At 36.2% G+C, this 23,539-nt stretch overlaps 1 protein-coding gene across 1 annotated transcript in view; it reads right to left on the bottom strand.

Moving 5' to 3' along the window:
• Thsd7b (thrombospondin type 1 domain containing 7B) overlaps positions 1 to 23,539 on the bottom strand; it is a 718,705-nt gene that overhangs the window by 531,800 nt on the left and 163,366 nt on the right. Inside the window, exons 3-4 of the mRNA XM_010606147.2 lie at positions 16,461 to 16,709; positions 2,671 to 2,840 (exon numbers count right to left, since the gene is read on the bottom strand). Of these exons, the coding sequence (XP_010604449.1) occupies positions 2,671 to 2,840; positions 16,461 to 16,709 (419 nt within the window). The remainder of the gene's footprint in view (positions 1 to 2,670; positions 2,841 to 16,460; positions 16,710 to 23,539) is intronic.

Here is a 23,539-nt window from a genome sequence, read left to right as displayed (position 1 = left end):
ATACTCTGAGGTCTCCTCACACAAGTGTTTGTGCCACCAGCGAATATAAACATCTCCATTAATATCCGTTTCTTCCCCCACACTTCTTTCTAATCAATCCTCCTTTCTGATCAAACTCCTTACAAGCATCGCCTCCTCCAAAGATTACCCTTGGACAGCACATTTTAACCACATGCAGTGATCACAAGATTTAAGATGCTACATTGTAATGATTAAATTGCCTTTCTATTTAAAATGGTAAATTCTGGGAAGCAGTGCCTCAAATATAACCTAAAACCTAGCTGGTATATGATAAACTATTTCTGAAAAAAAATGAATGTTTGGCATGTACCTTAACAAATCAACATAGTACTTAATATCAAATGAATTAATTAAAAGACTAGCATAATACTTATGTGGCTTATCAATATTCCTTCAAAGTAGGAATTAATACCTACAACCCAAAATATGTTAAGGCATCATGCACTACCCATTATTCTGGATGTGTTCCTTGTCTGCTCATCTGCTCATATACTCTAGTAACACCAGCTCTGGGCTCAGCATGATAAAGACAGTCACAGTGGAGGGGGTAAAGGGAGGGCAGGAGTATGGGGAAAAAATGAGAACCAAGATCTGCCATGTAAAGGTACAAGAGCCCAGTGATGAATGTAATTGCACTGTATACCTAAGAAGTACCAATAAACTCAATAATGACAAAGAAGACAGTCATAGTAAAGGCAGTCGTTAATCATAAATGGTTAATGTATTTAACAATTCAAAGCTCAACAATTAAAAGTACTATTACTACAATAGCTCTGTTCATTTGATATCAAATAATGAATCTGAAATATGTATGTGAGAATATGCTTATGTGTGTGTTCATGTAGTTAGGTAAGCTAATAGATATATAGGTAGATAGGCCAATTGATTGATTATAGGTAGTATTCTGCTCAGTTAAAACCTAACTGATACCTTTTCTTAATTTTTAAATTTAGTTTGTTCTTCCTTTTACTATATGGATAAATTCTATTTCTAAGACTTTCACTTCACATTTTCCAATATAAAAGCTGGAAATATTAAGGTTGAAGAAACTCTAGAAATAAATGATCCATAAGAAAAGGTATTTTCACAAAAGAAATTTTGGAAGGTGAAACTTTCAACAGAGGATTAAAAGTTGAACCTGAAAATAAGTATGTCATAATATATCAGTTCTACACAATTTTTAATGATGCTTTCATGCCTGAACAGCCTAGAATGGTTGGACAGTAGTTAAAGTGAAGAAGAGAAGAAGTGGGATGGAAAGATCACCAAAGCTTAAAAGAAAGCCTGGAGCTTTTTATCTACATTCTTTTGTTTCAAAATTCATAGGAGTAAGCAGTTCATGTTTTTTCCTGTAACACAAAGTATATAGCTTATCACTTTCCTAAACTGAATTAGAGAGGAAATTTTAACTATTATTTATTTAAATAGAGTCCTTAACCAGGGATGGTGGTGCACACCTATAATCCCAGAATTCTGGAAGGCTGAGGCAAGAGGAAGACCAATTCAAGTCCAGCTTGGGCAACTTAGCATCTCGGTGAAAACTTTTCTCAAAATTAAAAAAGGTTGGGGAATGAAGCTCACTGTTAAAGGTCTGGGTTTAATCCTCAGTACTGCAACAAATAAATATATAAAACTAATCCTCATAAGTGTGGACTTATCATGATTGAAACAATATTCTAAGGAGTCTGTAGGATTACTCATAAGGCACATCACTCAAGGCTAGGGGTCTAGATAGATGTGTGTGAAACACTGCAAGTCTATGTCACAAAAAAGTATGTAACCTGAACAGCTTTGCAGAATCAAAGGGGTACACTATCATAGCAAGAAAGCATGTCTCTTGTCCTCTTAACCAAAGCCTACAGCACAAATATGTACTCATACATGGTTTGTACAAGCAAATACTCCCTCTTTACCACTTGAATAGAGCATACAGCTTATGTTCTCCCATGTGGCTGGAAGAGGTCACATGTTCTCCTAGAGTGCAAGCATTGTTACCAACTCTTAAATTTTCAATTGACTTACATAAATCTGAGCTGGTTTCCCAATCTAAAAGCTATCATTATCCCATGTGTTGCAACAAATGGACAAGAGCTGAGGCTGTAACTGCTTAATATCTTAACATGGAAACAACTACTGCTTTTCCCTCTACTTCTTTTGCTTTTTCAAGTAAATAAAAATATGGGACAGGGAGCCAAAACTGTATCCTTGATATCTGAAATGTAGAAAATTACACAGGTACACACACGTGCACGCACACGCGTGTGCGCGTGCACACACACACACACACACACAGCCTCACAGGGAAAAATAATGTTATTCATTTGTTATTAACTCCAGGATACCAATCCCTTAGCATGTACCACTAATTTATGCCATACCCCTTGGTACAGTTTTTGTTTTTCCCAGTGAGCTTTTTATAGATGGAACCCAGAACTTTGTACATCCACAGTCCCTGAAGTTACTATTACTACTATTATCTTTATTCCAAATTTCTGCAAGTTAAAGAATTTAAGGATAGCTTGCAAATGGTCAACAAAATAAATATTAAATCTACGAATGCTTCCGCATCCAGTACATCACTAGGGGATGGCACTAGAGTTAATTTTCTTTCCAGTCAGCAGCATATCTATTTTGGAACTGACTGCCTACCTTCCTTGGCCCTCCGTGTGGTGGCTGCTGGAACAATCTGGGCACAGTACACGTCCCGGGTCTGGATCCCACCGCCGCAAAGAGGTTCTGCCACATGCCAGTGGGGGTCCTGCTGCTCCATGAGGAGAGAGACTTGGCATTCTTTCCATTCAGAGGTTCTCCAGGAATACCTGTTTGGTTTGATTTATTTGAAAGAAGAAGAAGCAATAAGGAAAAATATAATTACAAAAAAAAAATTAATGACATCAACAGTGTACGAAAAAACTCTTTATAGGGCCAAATTTTGCCTATGGATAAAGAGGGATACTGGCTTTGAATTACTAAAGCCCTTTCATTTCCTGGGAAAAAAACACAGCAGCCCATCTTGGAAATAGCACAAGTTGGCCTACTGAGGGAAGGGAATATAGAGAAATAGTAGCTGTGTCTCAGCTTTGAATCTAGAAGAGAGATAAGAGGGCAAAACTGGAAATCCAAGGAGCCTCCTTAGTGAAGGCTGAAGTTGTAATTGGGTTTTGCTTCATAGAATTCTAGTTAATTTTGTGTGAAAGTTAGCCTTTTTTGTTTTTGGTACTTGGGATCAAACTCAGGACCCTGCATATGCGAGACAGGCAGTGGCACCACTGAGCTAAATCAGCAACACCCTTTCTTTTTTAATTAGCATGATAGTGCATAAATTTGATACTATTTTATTTCAAGCAGACAGAGATATTTCCCAAATTTCAATCTTCTTGATGTAGGAATCTTTTTCTAAACATTTGATCTCATGCTGTTGTGATAAAAGTGTATGTATTAAACATGAGTTAGCATGGAATCATTAGATTTAACTAATGAATAATTTTGCATGCGTAGCCATGATATTATTTAAACTGAATTAGGAATATATTTCCTAGGTTTATAATTGGTTAAGAAACATTCCAATATATACATGTGCACCTGCATATACACACACACACACACACACACACACACATATATACACACACACACACACCCCAACAAAGAAGAAAAACACAATGAAGTTCATACACAACTTACAAAAAATAAAATAAGTATTACAACACTGCATTTACACCTGGGAGAATTAGTTCATACATAATTTCTTTATTTGGGAAATTACAGCACATAAATGCAACAGACTCATTAGCTTCTGTAACAATAAATTAACCCTAAGAACATTCTCATATTTGCTGCTTTATTTCATATTTGAAGAAAAAATCTTTGGCTTTGGGATTGTTCAAATTAAAAACTTAAAAGAACTATAAAAGTAATCATAGTCACCAAGATGCTAGTCTTACAGAAACTGGAATAAAATTGAAATAAAATAACTGATGTCAAAATAAGGAAGCAAATCTCTAAGAAATGCAATAGTGACCAAACCCTACTCAGTAATACTTGTCATTCTAAAAGATGAAAGCTGATAATCATTAATCTTGTAAAAAGCTCAAAAGTCCCATTGTAGCATAGGTAGGGTAGCACATGCCCATAAACCCAGGACTCTGGAAGGCTGCAACAGAATGATCTTAAATTCAATCACAGACGGAGAAAGTTAGTGACATAGTAATACTCTATCTCAAAATTAAAAAAAAAAATTAAAAGGGCTGAGGATATAGTTCAGTACAAAGGCTCTGATTTAAATTCCTAGAATTTCCAGTAACACTCACACCACACACACACACACACACACACGCACACATGCACACACACACACAGAGTCCATTGTAGAAAATGTCCTTAGATAAAGTTTTTCATAAGTTTTCCAGACTTTAAAATATGTCTGTGGATAACGTAAGAGATTAGAGATCAGACTTTAGGTCCTGCTCATGCTGGGTGAGTTGAGACAACAATACGGTTCTAATTTTTGGGCAGGAGAGAAAGGTTAGTTCAATTCTCCCTGGAGACAATCTTTCTCCAAAGTTAGAGCTCTGACACCTTTCTCTAGAACTCAAACAGAATTCTCACCCTGTTCTCCACCGGATGTAGGTGGTGGGCTCCTCCCTCATGTCTCTGAGGACCATGACACAAGAAGTCCTGTAGTCTAGGGAAAAAAACAATGAGGTTGGGGTACATAGGCCTGGATGGTCACCCAGCTCTTATTTCAAGCCCTCTTTTTCTAATCTTCCCTAAAAGAAGAGCTCTCTTACTAATAAAGAGTCATACATAGGAGTTAATTTCAAAATGCCTATGATATCCTCACCAAGATTAAACAGGAAGTAGTGGAGTATAGATGACAAGCATGCTGTAGAGTCAATAAAACCTGGTTTGAATATGAGCTTTGCCACTTATTAGTCATTTGGCATCTGTTTTCATACTTGTAAGATGAGGATAAAAATACCAAACATTTAACCTTGCATATAATATATGCTCGCTACATGAAAATTTCTTTTCATTTTACATCCTTCTGTGTGTGCTTTTACCCCTTGTTGATCCAGGATTGCCACAGTCTAACTTCCAGCAACTGAAGTGCAGCAAACAGAATAAAAATAAATAAATTAATTAATTAATAAAGTAAGTTTAGAATCATAGCAATTCATGGTAACATTTTTGTTTGTGAAAGGAATAGGCCATGTTGGATAAATTGCTTTTACAATTAATTTATCATGACCCTTATAAGAATTAGCAATTAAAGAACTTGGAAGTCATCATGGGGAAAAAATAAAAAAGAAAGTTTAATGACCAAGGCTTTACAAAAATATCAAAAACTCTGTTGGTAGTTCATTGACCAAAACCATACCACTTTCATTCACCCGCAAGCAGTAAAATGTCTGAAGCAGTACAGTACATTTGTCACTCTCACTATTGTTTACCACCTCAGAGAAAATACCTAGCCAGCAAGAGACAAAGAAAGAAGCACTCCAGTAAAGAATTTCTGTACTCCTTTTTAAAATATGGATCTTTTCGTAGTCTTTGCTCATCCTTTTTTATTTTATGTTTTTCAAAAGTCTCATCTATGTCTGCTCACAAATCACATGGCAGCCGTGAAAATCAAACATCCTGACCACCTACCTGAGAAAGTGTCTATGGGATCTGACAGAATAAGAAATCAAAGGAATGCACTCAGCTAAACGTTATTCTGATTCTCCTTCAGATGTTGTTACAGTGATAGTCCTCTAGCTTCCAAAAAGTTTGGCTTCCTGACGCTTAGAACACTCTCCCTTTTAAGGTTACATCTATGTCAAAGACCACCCCTTTCCAACTCCCCAGTCACGGCTCCAATGGATTTCAACACATCTTAATTTTGTCTTCCTCCTTAGGAGGGGAAGAGGAGGAGTCTCATATACCAGAATCCTACCTCTTATAAGTGAGCAGAACTTTAAACTCAGATGTGAAAATGCCTCAGGCAGAACACACAAACATGGAATAAAAGAAGTAATTCTTATGAGCCCCTACCTTGAAAGTTTACAGGATTAATTTTCATTTTACAAAGGTTCTGACTGAACAGAATAAACATGGCATTAGTTCATTATGGTTAGTAAGGCACCCTGACAGATTCCTCAAGTAACAAAAAAGTTTCTAGCTGCTTATTCTGCGCCAAGCACAGAAATGAATGAATACAGGCATGTTATTTATTTTAATCTTCCCCAAATCCTATGACGAAATAGTATTTCCTCTTTTACAGATGAGATAATGAAAATAAAGAATTGGTCAGGTGTGGTAGTAAGGTAGTGAGATAGGAGATTAGGGTGTGGCAAGGCTTGCTGGGAAGTAGGCATGACCTATTAATTATAAGATCTAGACACATGCACAGAACAGTTCTCAAAGCCCTGCACTTGGACTTCTTGAGAGACCTCCAGCAGGCTTTCAATGGGATGGCCTAGACACAATATGAGCATGCGCAGTGGGATCCCAGCACTACTCTCAGTACCCATATGTAGAAATCTGGGTTTCCTTGAGATGTAGACAGCATAAAAGGTCACAGGTGCCAAGTGGAGCTGCTATCATGGATTTCCAAACAACAGTCTGCCCTGTGTGCTCAAGGGTGTATTTCTATCTTACTTCTTCCTTTTTTACTTGGTTCAAACTTGCTCTAAACTCTTCACTTTTACTTTTTCAAATAAACTTTGTCGCTACTCTTTTGCTCTTTTAGCTCAACTCTTTGTTCCAAAGGAAAAGAACCTGGACTCCAACTCCAGAAACAGAGGCAAGCAACCCAAAACCTGGTAATGTTTATCTAGTAAGCCACTTTTAGAAGGAGACTACCCAGCAACAGTAGGACAGAAGAAATTTCACTAGGTAGAAAGGAGACAAGGAAATCAAGACTTTAAAAATTGTACTTTGTAGCAAAACTGCAGCTTCAAAACACAAGCCTGAGCCCAGTTTATCTTACTCTTTTCCTTCTCCCAGAACAACAAACCTGGGCAATTCAATTTCAGCTGCAAAATGATTTGCTCATCCCCTTTTTACTTGCAAATAGTTCTCTTTCACCCATGAATGGACCACCCTTTTGATATTTCCCATATGAACAGGCCACAATCTCATTATGGGTGAGTCACCTAGACAAGACTAAGGCTACAGATCATTTAATTCCACAGATTTCCACAACCCAAAACATAAAAGATCCCCAGTTATCCACTGTATCGTGCCTCATTTTTGTGAGCACTCGCACTCTACTCTTGAGTGCATCCTGTATTTGCCTCTAATCCTTCTCAAGTCTTTTTTAATGATGTATCCTGAAAATTCCTTTTCTGCAATGGGAGTCAATGAACCTGAAAACTTATTTAATTAATTACTTTTGGGAGGGGGACCAGTGATCAAACTCAGCACCTTGCTCTTGTGAGACAAGTATGGTGCCACTGAGCTAAACCCCCGGGCCAGCAAATTTATTTTAAAAGGATGAGTTAAATTCCTCATTTCAGCCTTAAGGAACCTCAGACCCATCCTGATGTCAGTGCCATGGTTATAATCCTAGCATCTTAGGAGTTCTGAGGCAGGAAGATCATAAGTTGAGCCCAGAATAGGCAACTCTGGAACTTAGCAAGACCCTGCCTCAAAATAAAAAATAAAAAGAGATGGGATGTGGCTCAGTGTGAAGGTCCTGGGTTCAGTATTCAGTAATTGAAAGAGTAGGATTGATGTCAGGTTTATCTAATTTTAATGTCTATGTATCATCTTGCTATAATAATATTTTAACATACTAAAACAGTGAATGGAAAAACCATGTTCAATCAATTGAGAGAGAATGCAAACTCAATAACAATAGATAGCATCCTGCCTAACTATTACAAGGATAGCACATGTTCGTATTGATCTGGAAGAAGTCGGTTCTAGACTAAAACAAAACAACCCCTCTACTCGTGATAATGATACTGTCAGTAATAATTGACAAATGATATTCCTCATTGTCAAAATATCATTTTCATCTAGTCTCACACAAAAACACAGTTAGAATATTTTATAGCCAATCATTTTACAGTTAGAGCACACAGTTATTCACACAGGGCCAAAATTTAGCACTTTGGGGAATAATTGCAAGTTAAAAAGAGAACCAAATAGAAGTGAAATAAAAGAATCTCTAATTGTGAAAATTCAAATTCCCATTAATGGGCACAGAATACATCTTTCTGAAAAGAAATGAATGCATTTTTAAAGCCTTAGATTGAAAAAGGTATATATTGATCCTTGGATTTTCTGAAAGTTGGGTTACTATACATCTACTCATGTGAGAATAACTATGATGTTCCTGCTATTAATGAGAGAGCCCACAGAGAGCCACTCTGAAACCTCATACTTCTGAGAAAGAGAATACTCAAAACTCAATTACGGAATACATAGGGAAGACAATGCCAAGGAGGATATTGTAGTTAAAATAAACATATTTTGTATGAGTGGCTAAAGCCAGAAAGGAATTAATAAATAGGCTCCACTAGAAAAAGTCATAGGCCTGCTCAAAGAGAATCAATCATCCGTGTGTCCACCCATTCTTTCCTTCACCAAGATATTCTTGAGGATGGTCTCAGACAACAGAGATGCATAGCAGTGAGTGCTTTCAGTCTACAAACTTGGGAAGATTGCGCTTTAGTAGGACGCACGGACAAATGCATAATCTCTAACATAGCATCAGACAGCATGTGGAGAATGAGATGGAAAAAGAAGAGCTACTTCTTTACCATGCCAAGGAAAGTACTCAGAGTGGTGAAAATGAGCACAAGATGTTGGGGACAAAAAGCGTTCTAGATGCAAAGTAGAACCCCGTCAAAGGCCTCAGCTGTGAGAGTGAGAGTGCTTAGCTCTCTACCAGAACATCACAGAGGCCAGTGTGGTTGGAACAGGTGGTTCTGGGTAAAGCAGCAAAGACAGGAAAAATAAGAGGTGGTCAAGAGCCATGTTATACACGATAGACTAGTATTTGTCCACACGAGATGAGATATCATGGGAAGTTTTAGGAAGAGGGGCAGAGTGATGATATAGCTTAAGTTTTTAAACAGTTACCCTGGTTAACGCGTGAAGAATGAGGTGAGGCGGAGAGAGGCAAGTTGGAAGGCCTTTGTCAGTCTAAAACAGATGATAGTGGTTGCAGTTGCAGAAGTCATAGTAAATGTGGTGAGAAGGGATGAGTCTTTCAATATATTCTGAAGGTAGAGACAAACTTCTAATGGCTTAGACACAGGATGAGAAAGAAAAGGAGTGATAAATAATTTCAATTTGTTTTAACTCGTGTATTAGCAGCTCAACTTCTTGGCACTGAATACTTAGGTGATAGAGCCCAGGACAAAGAACAAAATCCCCAACATCAGGCATCCATGTATCCTAATCATGAAACTCAGTTTTTCTTTAGGTACATCTAACAGTCTATTTTCTGAACTATTTCCTCATAGCTAAAACACACTGTTCATTTTTGTCATATCTTCCACATAATTTAAGTCTACTGAAAGAAATCAGTTTAATAAATGTACCCACATGATGCAAAAACATTTAGGATTTTATACATTGCCATCTACAGGAGATATATACAGCTTTTAAAAATACCAAGGTTCATTTAAAAAAAATATTCTCTAACTGTCGAAATGCATATTCTCATCAAGCGATACAGAAGACATATTCTAGAATAAGAATGATTACTCAAAGTTTGGGATTAAATAACTCAGGTGGTCTATCTTAGCCAAGCTAGGAATCCTGTAGGTAAAACCATTTCTCAATTTGACAGGAGTCAGAGGGATAAGAGTAAGAAATGCATTGCTGACAAGCACGGAATAAAACCATCATAAATTAGCAAAGCCAAAATTAGAAAAGTAAAAACATTCGGTAATCACTGTTAAGAAACCTCTATTCTACTAGTGTGACATAAAGTGACTCTCATAGCAAGAAGCAGCCAGTACTATCACAGTTTTACAGCAACCTCCACCCTTTAGAATCAAAGCTTTTTCACTTTCATAAAGTTTTAAATTGCTTACAAAGTGTGGGTTTCTTTTTTTCCTTCTTCTAAACGCTTCTATGTAAAGCGAAAAAAAAAAAAACCCAGAATATAATCTTGAGTGATTTGATGATGACAGATGGAAAGAATAATTATATTAGCTAATGGTCATGTTTTGACTGAGCACATATAGATTTGCAAACACTCCTGGAACTGAAACCCTAGTGCAAGGTATTCAAATTAAATGTGTGTGTATATTAGAAATCAGTGTATTGCAGCATGACTAATTTATGATTATGTCTATTCTCCTTTTAAAGTTGTAAATGCATTTAGAATAGAATTAACTTGTCATTTTTTGCCGAACAGACAACCAAAATAAAGGGAAGTGATCAAGCTTCATGTGTTTTACACTCTAGTAATTTTTTATTGGATAGAGTGGGGCTATTGATTATAGAAAGCCACTCTGAAGCTCTTTGCTCTTCAGCAGATGGTTTTGCTAGCCAACCTCAACATATGTATTATTAATGGACTTCTATCACTGTGCACAGCACTTAACAGTACGTTAACTTTCTTATACTAACTGGGGAAGAAATCTCCCATCCAGGTGGACTTAAAGTGGCACGATGGGGACTCATGAAACCACAGGCACCAGTAATAGATAGACTCAAGAAAAAGATAACTATTTCCTATTGGAAAAAGTTCCTAATTCTTTAAACACTGTTGTTTTTTTCCTAAAGCTTATCCTTTTGAGAGTTCCAGGCTATGACTTTTTTCACATTCCAGCTGCTACAGAAGATATTTAACTTAACTAGAAATTCCTATTTCCTTAAAGAATCCATTAATTCATTTGACAGCCCTTTAGTAAGTTCCCATTATATGTGAGAGAAATCAATGGGAGAAGATTCAAAAGATGCAACTGGTGATATGTGTGTCAGAAAGCAAAATTTTTACAAATTCAGACTATGATCTCATTTCTTATTCCTCTTGAAGAAATTCTTAAAACCAATGTCAACAGAGACTTTTTATCTAGAAAACCAGGCACAATTCCAGCTGCCATTCAGAATCCTGGCAAGATCCATGTGTCTATCCTTGCTGAGGTGATGTCCCTAATTGATCTTTTGGATGATGCTAATCTCAGCTACATTTTACAAAATGCCTTTGAGCCCTTTACACACATGATATAATGAATACAAGCATAGAATAAGGTATTCTGTGCATAATAATATTCTGGAACTGCCCTACACATGAACAGTAACTCATTCACTCAATGTTTATGAATCTTTATTATGAGCCAGTCTCTTATCTAGGAGCTATTCTTTATAAAATAGAAGGAAGGAAGGAAGGAGAGAGGGAGGATAGAGGGAAGAAAGAAAAGAAAAACAGAATAGTGATACCCATACGTGTGAACTGCTGGGTGGGAATATTCCCAACTATTAAACACTCCTCACAGATATGGTTATGTTTTGTGTGCTCTGGTTTTGAAGAGTATAAAAGAGATTCTTAAAATTAATAAACCAGGTGAACACAGACTGAAAATGTCCAGTTCTTTATATTCTCCAGGGATTAACAGAGTGATTAACAGGGCTGAAGTAGGTATTGAGTAAATGTTGTTTCAAAACATATCATTCTATTTAATTAAGCAAGGGAAGCAAACCACCCAGCCAAATTCTCATCCTTCATTGTTTTTCTTGCCACTGTCACAGTTTCAATAGCCAAGTTAAAAAAAAAATCAACTAATCTCCAGAGTTTTCTGAAAGAAGAATACTATCTAGAAAGTCTAAAATTGAGTTCAGTGCCCCAAACAGATGTTAGGGCGAATCAGGCTGGTCTCAGGGACTTGCTGTTTGTTAACAAGCAAATCAAGTCAGGATGGAGGGGACCCAGGTAGACACTGAAGCCTGAGTTTACACAGGAAGACCTGTGAAGGATTTCTAGTATACTCATAACAAGGGTAAATTCAGACACACCAGAAGCAGGATGGCTGGATTTTAAAAAGCTCATCTATTTAGTGACAGACTGGAGCACTGAACCAATATTTAATAGATTGGCTTCTCTGTATAGTGATATCATGCTATTCAATACCATCAGCCAAGAACCTTCTGCCTTGAAATTTCCTTAAGTGTTTTCCTCTGCATTGGTCACTGTCATGATTGAATGTTGTTTGCTATTCAATTTCAGGCTTAAATGATCATTTCAGAGATACTATGGCCATTTTCACTTTAAAATTGTTGTTTCCCAAGGGGTGATGAAAGTTGATGGCCAGTCCTCTAAGGTGTCACTTTTAAGAAAGATGTTTACAGGGCTGGGGATTTAGTTCAGTAGTGCCTCCACCTGCTTTGCAAGTGCAACATACAGAGTTCAATCCCTGGTACAAAAAAAAAAAGAGAAAGATGTTTACAGCTGACATTTTGTCAATATACCGTATGTGTTAGCTATAGGGTCTTCAGCCAAAATAGGGCTCTCCACTTGCACACAAGGAATCTAGTCACAGCTGTCCCAGAATGAGGTTTCAGATATTAACATGAAACATTTAAAATATTTCAGCACTGTTTCCTCTGTTCTTATCCCATTCATAAATAAGGCTGCCTCATTCTCTATCATGGTGGCATGGATTTCACCTTCCCCTTAGTCGAGATGTTAATTGGGACATAGCAAAGAACCAAGTGCCAAGATATCTTATCTCATCATGCACATCTCTGCATTTGAGGACAGAAAACTATGCCCAAAGGCAGGAAGTAACCAAATCAAGAGCAAAGCTGGCAAGTAACAAACACGTGTAACTTGTCCCTCTCGTGCCCACTCACCGTGCTGTGATATATAATATGAGTGTTTAATGTTACATCGGAGGTGGGGAAGGGAGCAAAATCCTACAAGTTAACTAAAATGCTGGAGGAATAAATTTCTTGGGATCTGTTTGAGTCTTATAAAAAAAAATCACTTAAAAAAAGATCACCCCTGAAATGAAGTTAAGGCTACACAATGCTAACTCCCATGTAATTCTAAAATTTCCCATGTCAGCATAATGTAGACTGGTCTCTGTCACCTTCTAAGTTAAGCTGATGGTTCCAAGACAACTTGCAAAGCACTCTGGGTCCAGGCAGTGCTCCTCTAATTGACTGCTCTGCTTGGTAATTCCTTTCATTGATGCATTCCTCAGGAACTGACCCTAGATCTTCTGAGTTAAAATGTTGGTCACAGAGCCTAGCTTGCAAGATTAGAACCCAAAACTCTGCAAATGAAGAACAGCCATATGCATGGACTAAAACACGTCTCCAGTATACTCTCTAATTTGAATATTTCCCCAAATTTCTGAGTGGTACCAACCCCCACAAATCCACCTGCTCAAGTGAGGCTTCTCTAATGAGCCTGCTTAACTATACAGTATGTGTCGATCCCCCCATTAAAACATCCCCAAAGCTTCCTTGCTAAGATATTTTATTTCTTCCATAATTCATGCACCAAGTATATAATTTATTCATTTTATTTGTTTGGTGTGTTTTCACTAAAATTTAAGTGCTATTTGGGGAAAGAAATGTGTCTATTATGTTTCCCATGCTTTGACAAATATTTAACATAGTGCTTGGTACAGAGCAAGGTCTGGGTATATATTGAATGAATGAACATATCCCTTATAACAAACAGGGTGGAAGAGAAAAAGCCAAACAACATTCTCAGAGAAATTTTAAAACAGTATTGAAAATCATAGCAATGCACATTTTTCTTGCTAGGGAAAAGCAGGATGAATTCAGTTATTTGATGCATATGAATTGCTCACAAATTCTGGGAAATGAGATATTGCTCTTCTCTAATACATTTTGTTTCTGTTTCCCTTATTTACAATGAATTGTAATCACCAACCAGAAACAAAAGTTAGTGGATAGAGCTTATCATGTATGCTGTATGTTTTCTATGGCAGAGATCACAGCCCAGATTTCAGGTAAATAAGAATGTCAGCTTTTGTTAATTTCATTGTTGTTATTTATTCATTCTTTTTCCTACAACCAACAGCAAGAAAATATTAGTTAACAGATCATTCTTCAAAGGAAATATTGATTGATATTTCAATGAATTCTTCAAGACTCTTATTTCCTACAGATTCACCATTTGAAAGTTTTCATTTTCTTCTCTTAAATAAATAACAAACTCAGCAACACATTTAAACAATGAAACTAGAAGGTCAGGTTCATTATCAGTGAAATTTGGCAGGCTGTATCTTCAGACATTAATGATCAATCAAATGAAAATCAATACAGAAATGAATCTTGGGTCTATTCTGAATTATTACAATTCCAAATTATTTTTGGGGAAAAATGATGCAAATTATTTAGTGTACATGTTTACACATACATGTATCTTAGTATACATCTTCACTGAGCCCATTATGAGAGCCAGGGTGATGCAGTGGGAAAAACATTGGCATTAGAGACACAGGGACCTGAATTGAATTTTAACAATGTCAATGAATGCCTTTTCTAAACTCAGAAATGTCCCTCTGAATGATAAACTCTATATTATTCTAAGCAGTTTTTATATTTAGTTAATTTATATCCCTTACAGTTATTGACCCACACTAGTTAACCAATAAAATAAAGGCATAGCTTAACAAAAGTAAATGCAGCTCAACTTTCTCAGATGCTCAGCAAAGTATTATCCTGACTTAATAGTTATTAACAAAGAAAAATGAAGTGCATCTACAAGCCAACAAATTGTTGAAAATATCAGGAAAAGGTAACTAGCTTTCCCATGAAAAGAATGAATCCTAGATGCACAAATGTCAAAGTCATTATTAAACCCAAATTTTATTTCTCCCTGCCTATTACTGAGGAGCCTTCTGAATTATACTTGCATAGGAAAAAGAAAATTTCCAAGTTAATCAGAAGAAATGTTTCTAGCCCATGAAATTATTGTGTTATGCATTCTCAGTATTGGGAGATTCTCTTTCTGGAAGAAAAAGTTACACTCAAATAGCAGTAATAATGGCCACCCTCTTGTAGTACCTTGTGCACTAAGCACTGGCATATTGCATATCTAATTTCCAGGTTTTTAACCCTGCAAACACAGACAACATTATTAGAAACATTCTACTGAAAAAGGAACTCAAAGCACTTGCATAGCTTTTTCAAGGTCACACAGGTAAATTTAATTTTAATCCAGACACATACAACCTCAAAAGGGACAGAGAGCCTAGATGTATGCCATCTGTAAGACCCTGTTTCACTCCAAAATTAGTGCTTGGAAACTGAACATAACATGAAGGATTCATGAGACTGACTTAAGGACCATAAACTACATCAACCTACTCTGCAATGCTAAGAAGCTAAACAATAATTCGAGTAAAAACAACAACCAGTTATGTAAAGAGTGTAGTCAAGTAACACCGATTCCAATAAAGAGGAATGGAATGACTAAGAATTTCATAACAGACTTGCCTCTGTAATCCTTGACTCAAAACACACATTATTTCAGGGGTGAGCAATAGTCAGACTCAGATTATCAAGAAATCTATTGGGTTTGTACCTAGTTGCTCTTCCCATATCACTAAAAAAACTAATTTTCCTTTGTTTTATTTTTCCTGGGGAAATGCTTCGCAAATCTTAAAGGCCACAAAAAGCTATAGAAAATATATATCTTTTACATGTATAGATTCAACAGGTTCAGTTCAGAGCAGTTCAGTTTTTGTTCAGACCAAAAGGAATTACAAATTCTTCTCTAACAAACTTCAGAACTATCAGCCTCAAATGACTCCTATTATTACCAGACTGGGACCAGCAGGAGCCAATAACCTAAAGAAATTATACTGGAAGCCATTACCAGGTGAAAAATAGGCAAACTGTAACTACTGCAATATCAAGATGTTAATATCTAGCTATTAATAGATGACAACGTTTTTATCCATATCCTCTGGTTCTCTACAGACTCTGGAATACAAACAGTGCCATAGAGTAGCAGTGAGATTCGGAGACAGAAGTAGATTAGAATCAGGATGCTATCACCTGTTAGCTATTCAACCTCAAGAATTATTTAATCTTTCTGGCCATTAATGACCTCATGTGGAAAATGAAGTTGCTAGGAATGCCTTCAGAAGTTGATGTAAGAATGAAGTGTGCCATGTCAGTAATAATATACAACAATTACTGAGCATTTGCAATGTATTGAGCACCAATAAAATAAATAATGCTGGTAGATAAATAACACAATGGACAAGAATTAACATGATAAAATTAATATAATTAAAAAGTGATGGAAGCAGAACTTGAACTCAAGAAGCCAGTGCTAAACCCCATGTTATCAACCCACTACTTTACACTGTCAAAAAAGGAATTCCTACACCAAGTGAAGGCTCAATAAATATGAGTAAGAGCTATATTTATTATTAACATCTCAGTCACCAGCTCAAATGAGGTTATGTATTATAATATCGACACCTAAGAATGCACAGTACCTGGGACATGGTTGCAGGAGTTCTCTTTCACCAATGCAAGCCTCCTTCTCAAGAAGTTCTGGGCACTCCTTCCCACCACCAATGGCAAAGTGCTTCACATTCCGGCTCCTGCTTTTAAATCCAGGCAATAGACTCCCAGATCGGCAAGTCTTGGAACAGGTGCTCCAGGAGGACCACTCAGAGGTCTCACAGTCTTTCGGCATAACACAAGGCTGAACAGTCAGTGGAAAGGAGTCATGCATACAAAGGCTGAAGGAACAATAGCAAAGAATAGGAGGGCATAGATTAAATGCATGCAACCAATATTACAAAGTTCCTGCCATGGGAATGGATAACAAAATGTACATTAAACTTTAAAATTAAAGCTTTAAAATGCATTTTAAAATTTGTTGGGAGCATATGGAGAGAATATTGGAGGATATAACATTTTAAGATTACATGTTGTTTCACCTGAAACAGAGAAATTGCTTCACTCTAGGAAAATACATATGGAAGGAGGTCCTACCTTGTTTTTTGTACAAAGCACTAGCAACAGCGGTCCTTCTACTGTGTTTCACTGATGATGTAGTCTACTATTACCATTTACTGACTGACTGCTAACTGTGTTACACTGCATAGACATCTCACAACAATCTTACCACTTTACATTTTATTATCTCCATTTGGCAGATAAGAAAAGTTAGGCCCATGAAGGATACAATTTTCCAGTACCAAAAAAGTAAATGAAAGCTTCAGGGTCATCTATTCCTTCTTATAAATACAAGGCTATTCTAAAAACAGAATACTATGTTTCCCCACACTGGTCAGCCCTAATGATTAATTTCCTCAACTGCAAAATGTGAGTAAAGTCCAGTAGACTAAGATTCTACCTGGGAAACAAAAGTATGTTAAAATGTGACCAAATCAACACAAAAGCATTTAAAATGATGAAGAGTAACAGAGGAGGTAGTGATGAGTCACTTGGAAAGGAAGGAACCATTTGGCAAGAAGGACACCAAACCACAATTTTCAAAGATAAATGGGAGCTCCTCAGGGACAGAGGGAACACTGCACTCAGTAAAGGGACTACAATATTCAAAGCCTTGAAATAACACTTCGTGGGAACAAGAACCACTTACCTGCAGGAGCTGACTATATGCCTCCCAAGAGCCAACTGATGAATTTTCAGAAATTTTGCAAGCCACTGGGCTTCATGTAAGTAACCTAAAATTGGCCAAGGTGGGGTATTTATAATACAAAAATTGGCAAGTGCTATAATTCAAGACTCCTCTCCTCACCCCATGAGATCTGATAAACATTTATAAGCATCACTGGAAAAAGAATAAAAGCCAACTTGTTTTGCTGAAGAATAAAGTGCAAACAGGAAAGTGAATAGATATTAGGTACATGGGTTCTTCAAAAGCAAGACTGAACAGGTTTCGTGTGATGGGCCAAGGAACTTGGATTTAACTGAGGATTAAATGATTTTAAGTGGAGGAAAATGAGACTTACATTGCAAGGTATTTCAGGCATTAATTGGTATTTGTTTTCTTCTTTCACTTCCTCATTCTTAGTCCTTCCCTTATTTGGTCAAATATATCCACAACTTTATGAGAAAAAGATGATTTTCACAGAAATAGAAGGGGTCAGCCAGGTGTGGTGGTGCAGGCCCTAATTCTAGCTTTCTCCTGTGTATTAGTCCCACTACTGAAAAAAAAAATATTGGGCCAATGTTCAAATATTGACTTTCCAATCTGAGTCTATAAAAATCTGGTAGTATCATGAGCTGTAGACAAGTTTGGGTAATAATTCCTCTATATATAGTCAAAAAGAAGTCTTACATTGTTTCCAGGTTTTTAGTTTGGGAAATCAAATTAAACAGGGGAGCTGGTATACAGAAGAGAGTAAAACAGACTCATATCTGTGCATTTTGATGGACAAATTACAATAAATTTCTATATGTATATCATTAAGTCACTGAGTTAATATGTCATTCACAGAGAAAAAAGTAAAATAGTATATAAGACAAATCTTGGTTTCAGTTTTTTACTTTTAAAATCTACTGAGATCATTTAGTCCCTTCAAAATCAAACTGCAATGCAAACATCATTACTATTAATCTGCTGTGATGTGTTAGGGTCTTTGGGTTATTAGGTAGAATGTTTCCTAAAAAGCTCCACCTCACACAGAATGTATTCTCCCTGTCACTGGGCAATAAGGAGGTTTGGGGGAAGTAGCTATGTCATTCTTTAGTGTGTCACAACGAAAATAATCAACCAAGAGATTCCTCTATTTACAAAGTTCCGGATATCATGATAGACTAGTCCTAACCTCTAGGATACTGGTGGCAAAACTTTTAGAGATTTCAATGATGCAACAGGCTGCTGTGGCATGGGCACTGTAGGTTCACCACCACTGCTCTAGGACCTCAAGATACAGACTTCTTTGCAGATAATATCTTTTAAAAAGGTAATTAATTTAAACTGAGGTATTAGGTTGAATCCTAATCCAATATGATTGTGTTCTTATGAGAAGAGCTTATGACACAGACACCAGCGGAGGGATGACTATCTGGAGACACTAGATGAAGACTGCTACAAGCCAAAGAGAGGCCTTGAAGAAAAGGAACCCTGCCAGTATCCCAAGCTTGTACTCTCCATCTCCGTAATGTTGTTGTGACAGTTGTTATGGCAGCCCTGACAAACTAATTTGGGCTTTAGGAAATGAGTTTCAACTTGCAAAGGGATTTTTCCTCTTTCCTTTATTAAGAAAGCCCATAATATTTCACTCTCTGTATACAGAACTAGCACCTCTGTTCTTATCACCAACTTTCACCCTCTGTTGCTTATCCTTTCCATACTACTTTTTCCCACTGGACCAAAAGAATGGACACAGACAGCAAAAACATGTTACCTTTCACAATTGTTTGTTGGTTTGTTTGAGACAGGTCTCTATTCAGGCTGGCCATGAACTCACTATGTAGTCAAGGCTAGCCTCAGATTAGCAGTGATCCTCTTGCCTCAGCCTCTTGAGTGCTGGAATTATAAGCATGCACCACCATTCCCAGTGACTTTTGCAATTTAAATAGGGCTCCTAATTTATCAAGAAAGGATATATGTCCCACTGATGTAATTATTTTTAAAGTGATTTTTCACTAGTCACTTTCACCTCTTGCTCAAAATAACAACAACAATAATAACAACATAAAAGATAGACACTGGGCCTCAGATTAATTTGATCAGTAAATTCCATTTAACTAGACTAAAAGGAACACTAGGTATTAAATCACATATATCTAGGTCATGATTTCTGTATCGCGATATGGTATTTTGATCTGAATTTCTTGATCATATAATTTCCTTATCTGTAGAAAAAAATTAATAATAAAGTGTGATTTGCTCACTGCATAGGGTTGCTGTAACCTTTAATGCAAATGGAATCACCTTATAAACTATAGCCCACAATGAAGATTACTGGTCACACAAAGAAATGAGAATCAATCCTTTCATAGAAAGTGGTGTACTTTTTTAATGAAACAGACATATACTGTTGATCTGTCTTTTAAATAGGAGATGCTGTGATAATTATATCTCTTTGACATTTATAGAGCATGCTGTCATCTCTAAATTACTTCTCAAGTGTTCCACTGTAAAGAGAATCTTTGAAATTTAAACTACTCCAGTTTCATATTTCTAAAAATATAAGGAAAAATCTACTTACAAATAAGGACAGAAATGCTTATAAAAATATTTAGTACTGAAGTAACCCCATTCATGAGCACTCCAATTACCACTACTTTTTACCAATATTAAATATTTCAGACATATAAAAATTTGAGTAATAAAACAAACCATCCTATACCTTTCTAACAAAGAAAACATTTGGTTACAATTTTCTTAAATAAATAAAAAACTACAAATGAAGGAGAAATTCTGAGCATCCATTGCAATTACAATTCCATTTCTCTTTCCTAGAAATAACCACTCTTCTCAAATTGTATTATTTCAAGTTATGTCCTGTACTTTATTTTAAAATGTATATAGTCATAAATTGCACATAGCATTGTCAGATTTTTAAAATTTTTTTAATATAAATATTTAAATCATACATATAGCATGGAAAATATTTTCAATATTGTGATTTATTCATCTATATTGACCAATATATATTGACAAACATGGTTATCATATAGGAGACTGGTAGAGCACAGTCTAGGTGTGTCTCAGTGGGTCACACAGGCATGACCTTAGGAACTATACCTAGTCATTCACCTACATCTCTCTTATGCTGCTTCCCTGCTCTGGTGTTCAGTCACCATGAATTAGAAGTATTTGCTCAATCCTGTCCGTGTGACATGATGTTCCTGCTTTGGGGCCAGCTAACCATAGAATGAATCACCTTAAAATGTGTGCGAAACTAAACCTCTCCCCATTTAAGTTGTTGGTGTCAGATATTGTGCCCAGCAGTGGAAAAGCTGACCAGTACAGAAAATTGATACCACAGAAATGGAGGTGTTGCTGTGACTCTGCCTGACCATTGGGTTAGGAAGCCTTTGGAACTGGATTTTAGGAACAGTGTCAAATGCTTTGGAGATATAAGATAGAGAAGCTCAAGAACACTATAAACACAGCTTTGTGGGTAATTCTGGTCAGAGCCAGGAAGACCAGAATGCTGATAGGAATTCTGACAATAAAGGAAAACCTTGAAGTTTCAGGAACTTCTCTGGCCACTAGAGGCCATGTGTATTATACTCCGGCAGAAAGTTTGTTTTTATTTTGCACATATACTGAGAGTGTACAGGACACTGAGATTAAGGAAAAGGCAAGAAAATTATTTCTTCCCTGGAGCTTCTGGAAATAAAAAAAAAAAAAAACTTTCCCCATTAATTCTATCTTTTAGGTTTAATAATCTATCTTTTTCTTTAGTGCATTTAAGACATATACTAACAAATGGATGTGTGTGTGTGTGTGTGTGTGTGTGTGTGTATATATATATATATATATGGATTTTGACAATAAGTATACATAGATATAATAGATACACAGAGGCATTGCTAATAGACTGCACAATAACCTGATCCAATAATTATAACTTAGTTAACGTTATCTTTTTGTAGCACACTGCCTTTAAATTTTCTGTTTAATCTTTTCCCATAATTTCTGACCTTTATGTCACACCCAATGATTTTTTCCTCCAACTCAATAAACTTAAGCTCTCATAATTTTTTCACAAATCTTTCTTTATTTAGGTCATGAATTTGATGTTCATTTTCATGTATGGGACTTTAAAAACATTATCAGTCAAATATTCAACCTATATAAAATTTTCTCATGTTTTTGAATGACTTTCTGTGTTCTTTTTTGTTGTTGTTTCAAATGATTTTGCCAAAATTGACTTCTGGTTTTTTATTGATTTTTAACATACTTTATAATTATACCTTAATATCCATGGCTTATTTACTTTTTAATTATTCTTTTAAGTGCCATCCTTCTTTTATTTCATGGACTACAATACTTCATCATTAATATTTAGCAATATTATTTAAAATTTTTAAACTTCATTTCTTACTTCCTACATTATTTCATGTTAATCTGAGTTCCTGGTTGCTGCTTATTTTCATCTCACTATTGTACTTAGGTCAAATTTCTCATCATCCTTGTTTATTAGGGATTAGAGTAAGACACCACAAACAGGTAAAAACTCTTTGTTCAGCAGTAGGGTTTATCAAATGCTAGGTATTGACTTTGGCTATTTATGCAAGAAACAGGCCATTTTACTGGAGCCTTTCAAATGTTAGTGTCTACCAGTCTTTCACTTTAGGTTGCTTTTTTTTTTTCCCCCTCAAAATAGCTTTCTAGATAGCACTCTCCGATCTCTCACTGCTCATGTGTTGATCTGGAAATTAACTGTGAAACCTAACTAGAGAAAAGGGACATTCTTACAAGGATTTCACTTTAATCCACATAATAACAGCATGTTTCACACAATATCTTCTATAGCCAAGAGATTAATTTTTATTTTTTTAAGTGTATTGGTACATTTTAGGTATACAGTAAAGCTACATTCATCATTTGGATCTTGTACCTTTACATGACAGGTCTTGGTTCTGATTTTTTCCCTATTCCTCTGCCCTCCCTTCACCCCCCTCCACCCTTCCCTTTTAGAAAGACTTTGTAATCACTTTTTTTCCTTTTTTCAGATTTTTTCATTTCCCTTCTTACCTTTTCCCTACCCTTTCCACTTTCCATATGCCTTAAATTTTTCTTCATATTATACAATACTAATTATACATTTTGATATTTATTTATACTTTTAGTTTTTCATAACAGAGGCACTATTCAATATTTACTCATGTGTGTCCTATTAATTTCACTTTAGACTATGGTCTCAACGTGCATACATTTAGCTATAAATATCTCTAGTTTCTCATCCTATTTTTCTGTTTGTTTTGTTTTGTTCTGGTACTGGGGATCAAACTTAGGACCTGGTGTTTGCAAGACAGGCAGCAGACACACTGAGCTAAATCCCAGGCCTACTTTCTCATATTTTATGGCTGAGTAGCACTCCATTTTATTTAAAAAAAACAAAAAACAAAAAAAACCCAGCATATCTTTATCCAGTCTCTAGTTGATAGGTAATTGGGCTGTTTCCAAGTTTTACCTATTACAAACTGTGCCACTATAAACATGGGTGAGCATATATCACTGGGTATTATTTTTTAATTCTTCTGCAAAGATACCTATCAGAGGAATAGCTGGATCAAACGGGACTTGTAAACCTAGTTCTTTGAGGTACCTCCATATTGATTTCCACATTGATTGCACCATTCTGCACTCCCACCAAGAATGAAGATGGGTTCCTTTCTCCCCACATTCCCGCCAGCTTTGTTACTGGTTAATTTCTTGATAGCAGCCATTCTTTCTGGGGTGAGGTGGAATATCAGTGTTGCTTTCATCTGCGTCTCTCAAATGACCAGTGATGTTGAACACTTTTTCTTATATTTCTTTGCTGCTTTTACTTGTTTGTATGATAAATGTCTCTTCATTTCAGATGCCCATTTTTGAATTGGGTTTTTATATTTAGGGGTCTGATTTTTTTGA

This window comes from Fukomys damarensis, unplaced genomic scaffold (assembly GCF_012274545.1).
Source record: "Fukomys damarensis isolate Sample0158 unplaced genomic scaffold, DMR_v1.0_HiC HiC_scaffold_29, whole genome shotgun sequence".
NCBI lineage: Eukaryota > Metazoa > Chordata > Mammalia > Rodentia > Bathyergidae > Fukomys > Fukomys damarensis.
This window is presented reverse-complemented; position numbering and strand designations above follow the sequence as displayed.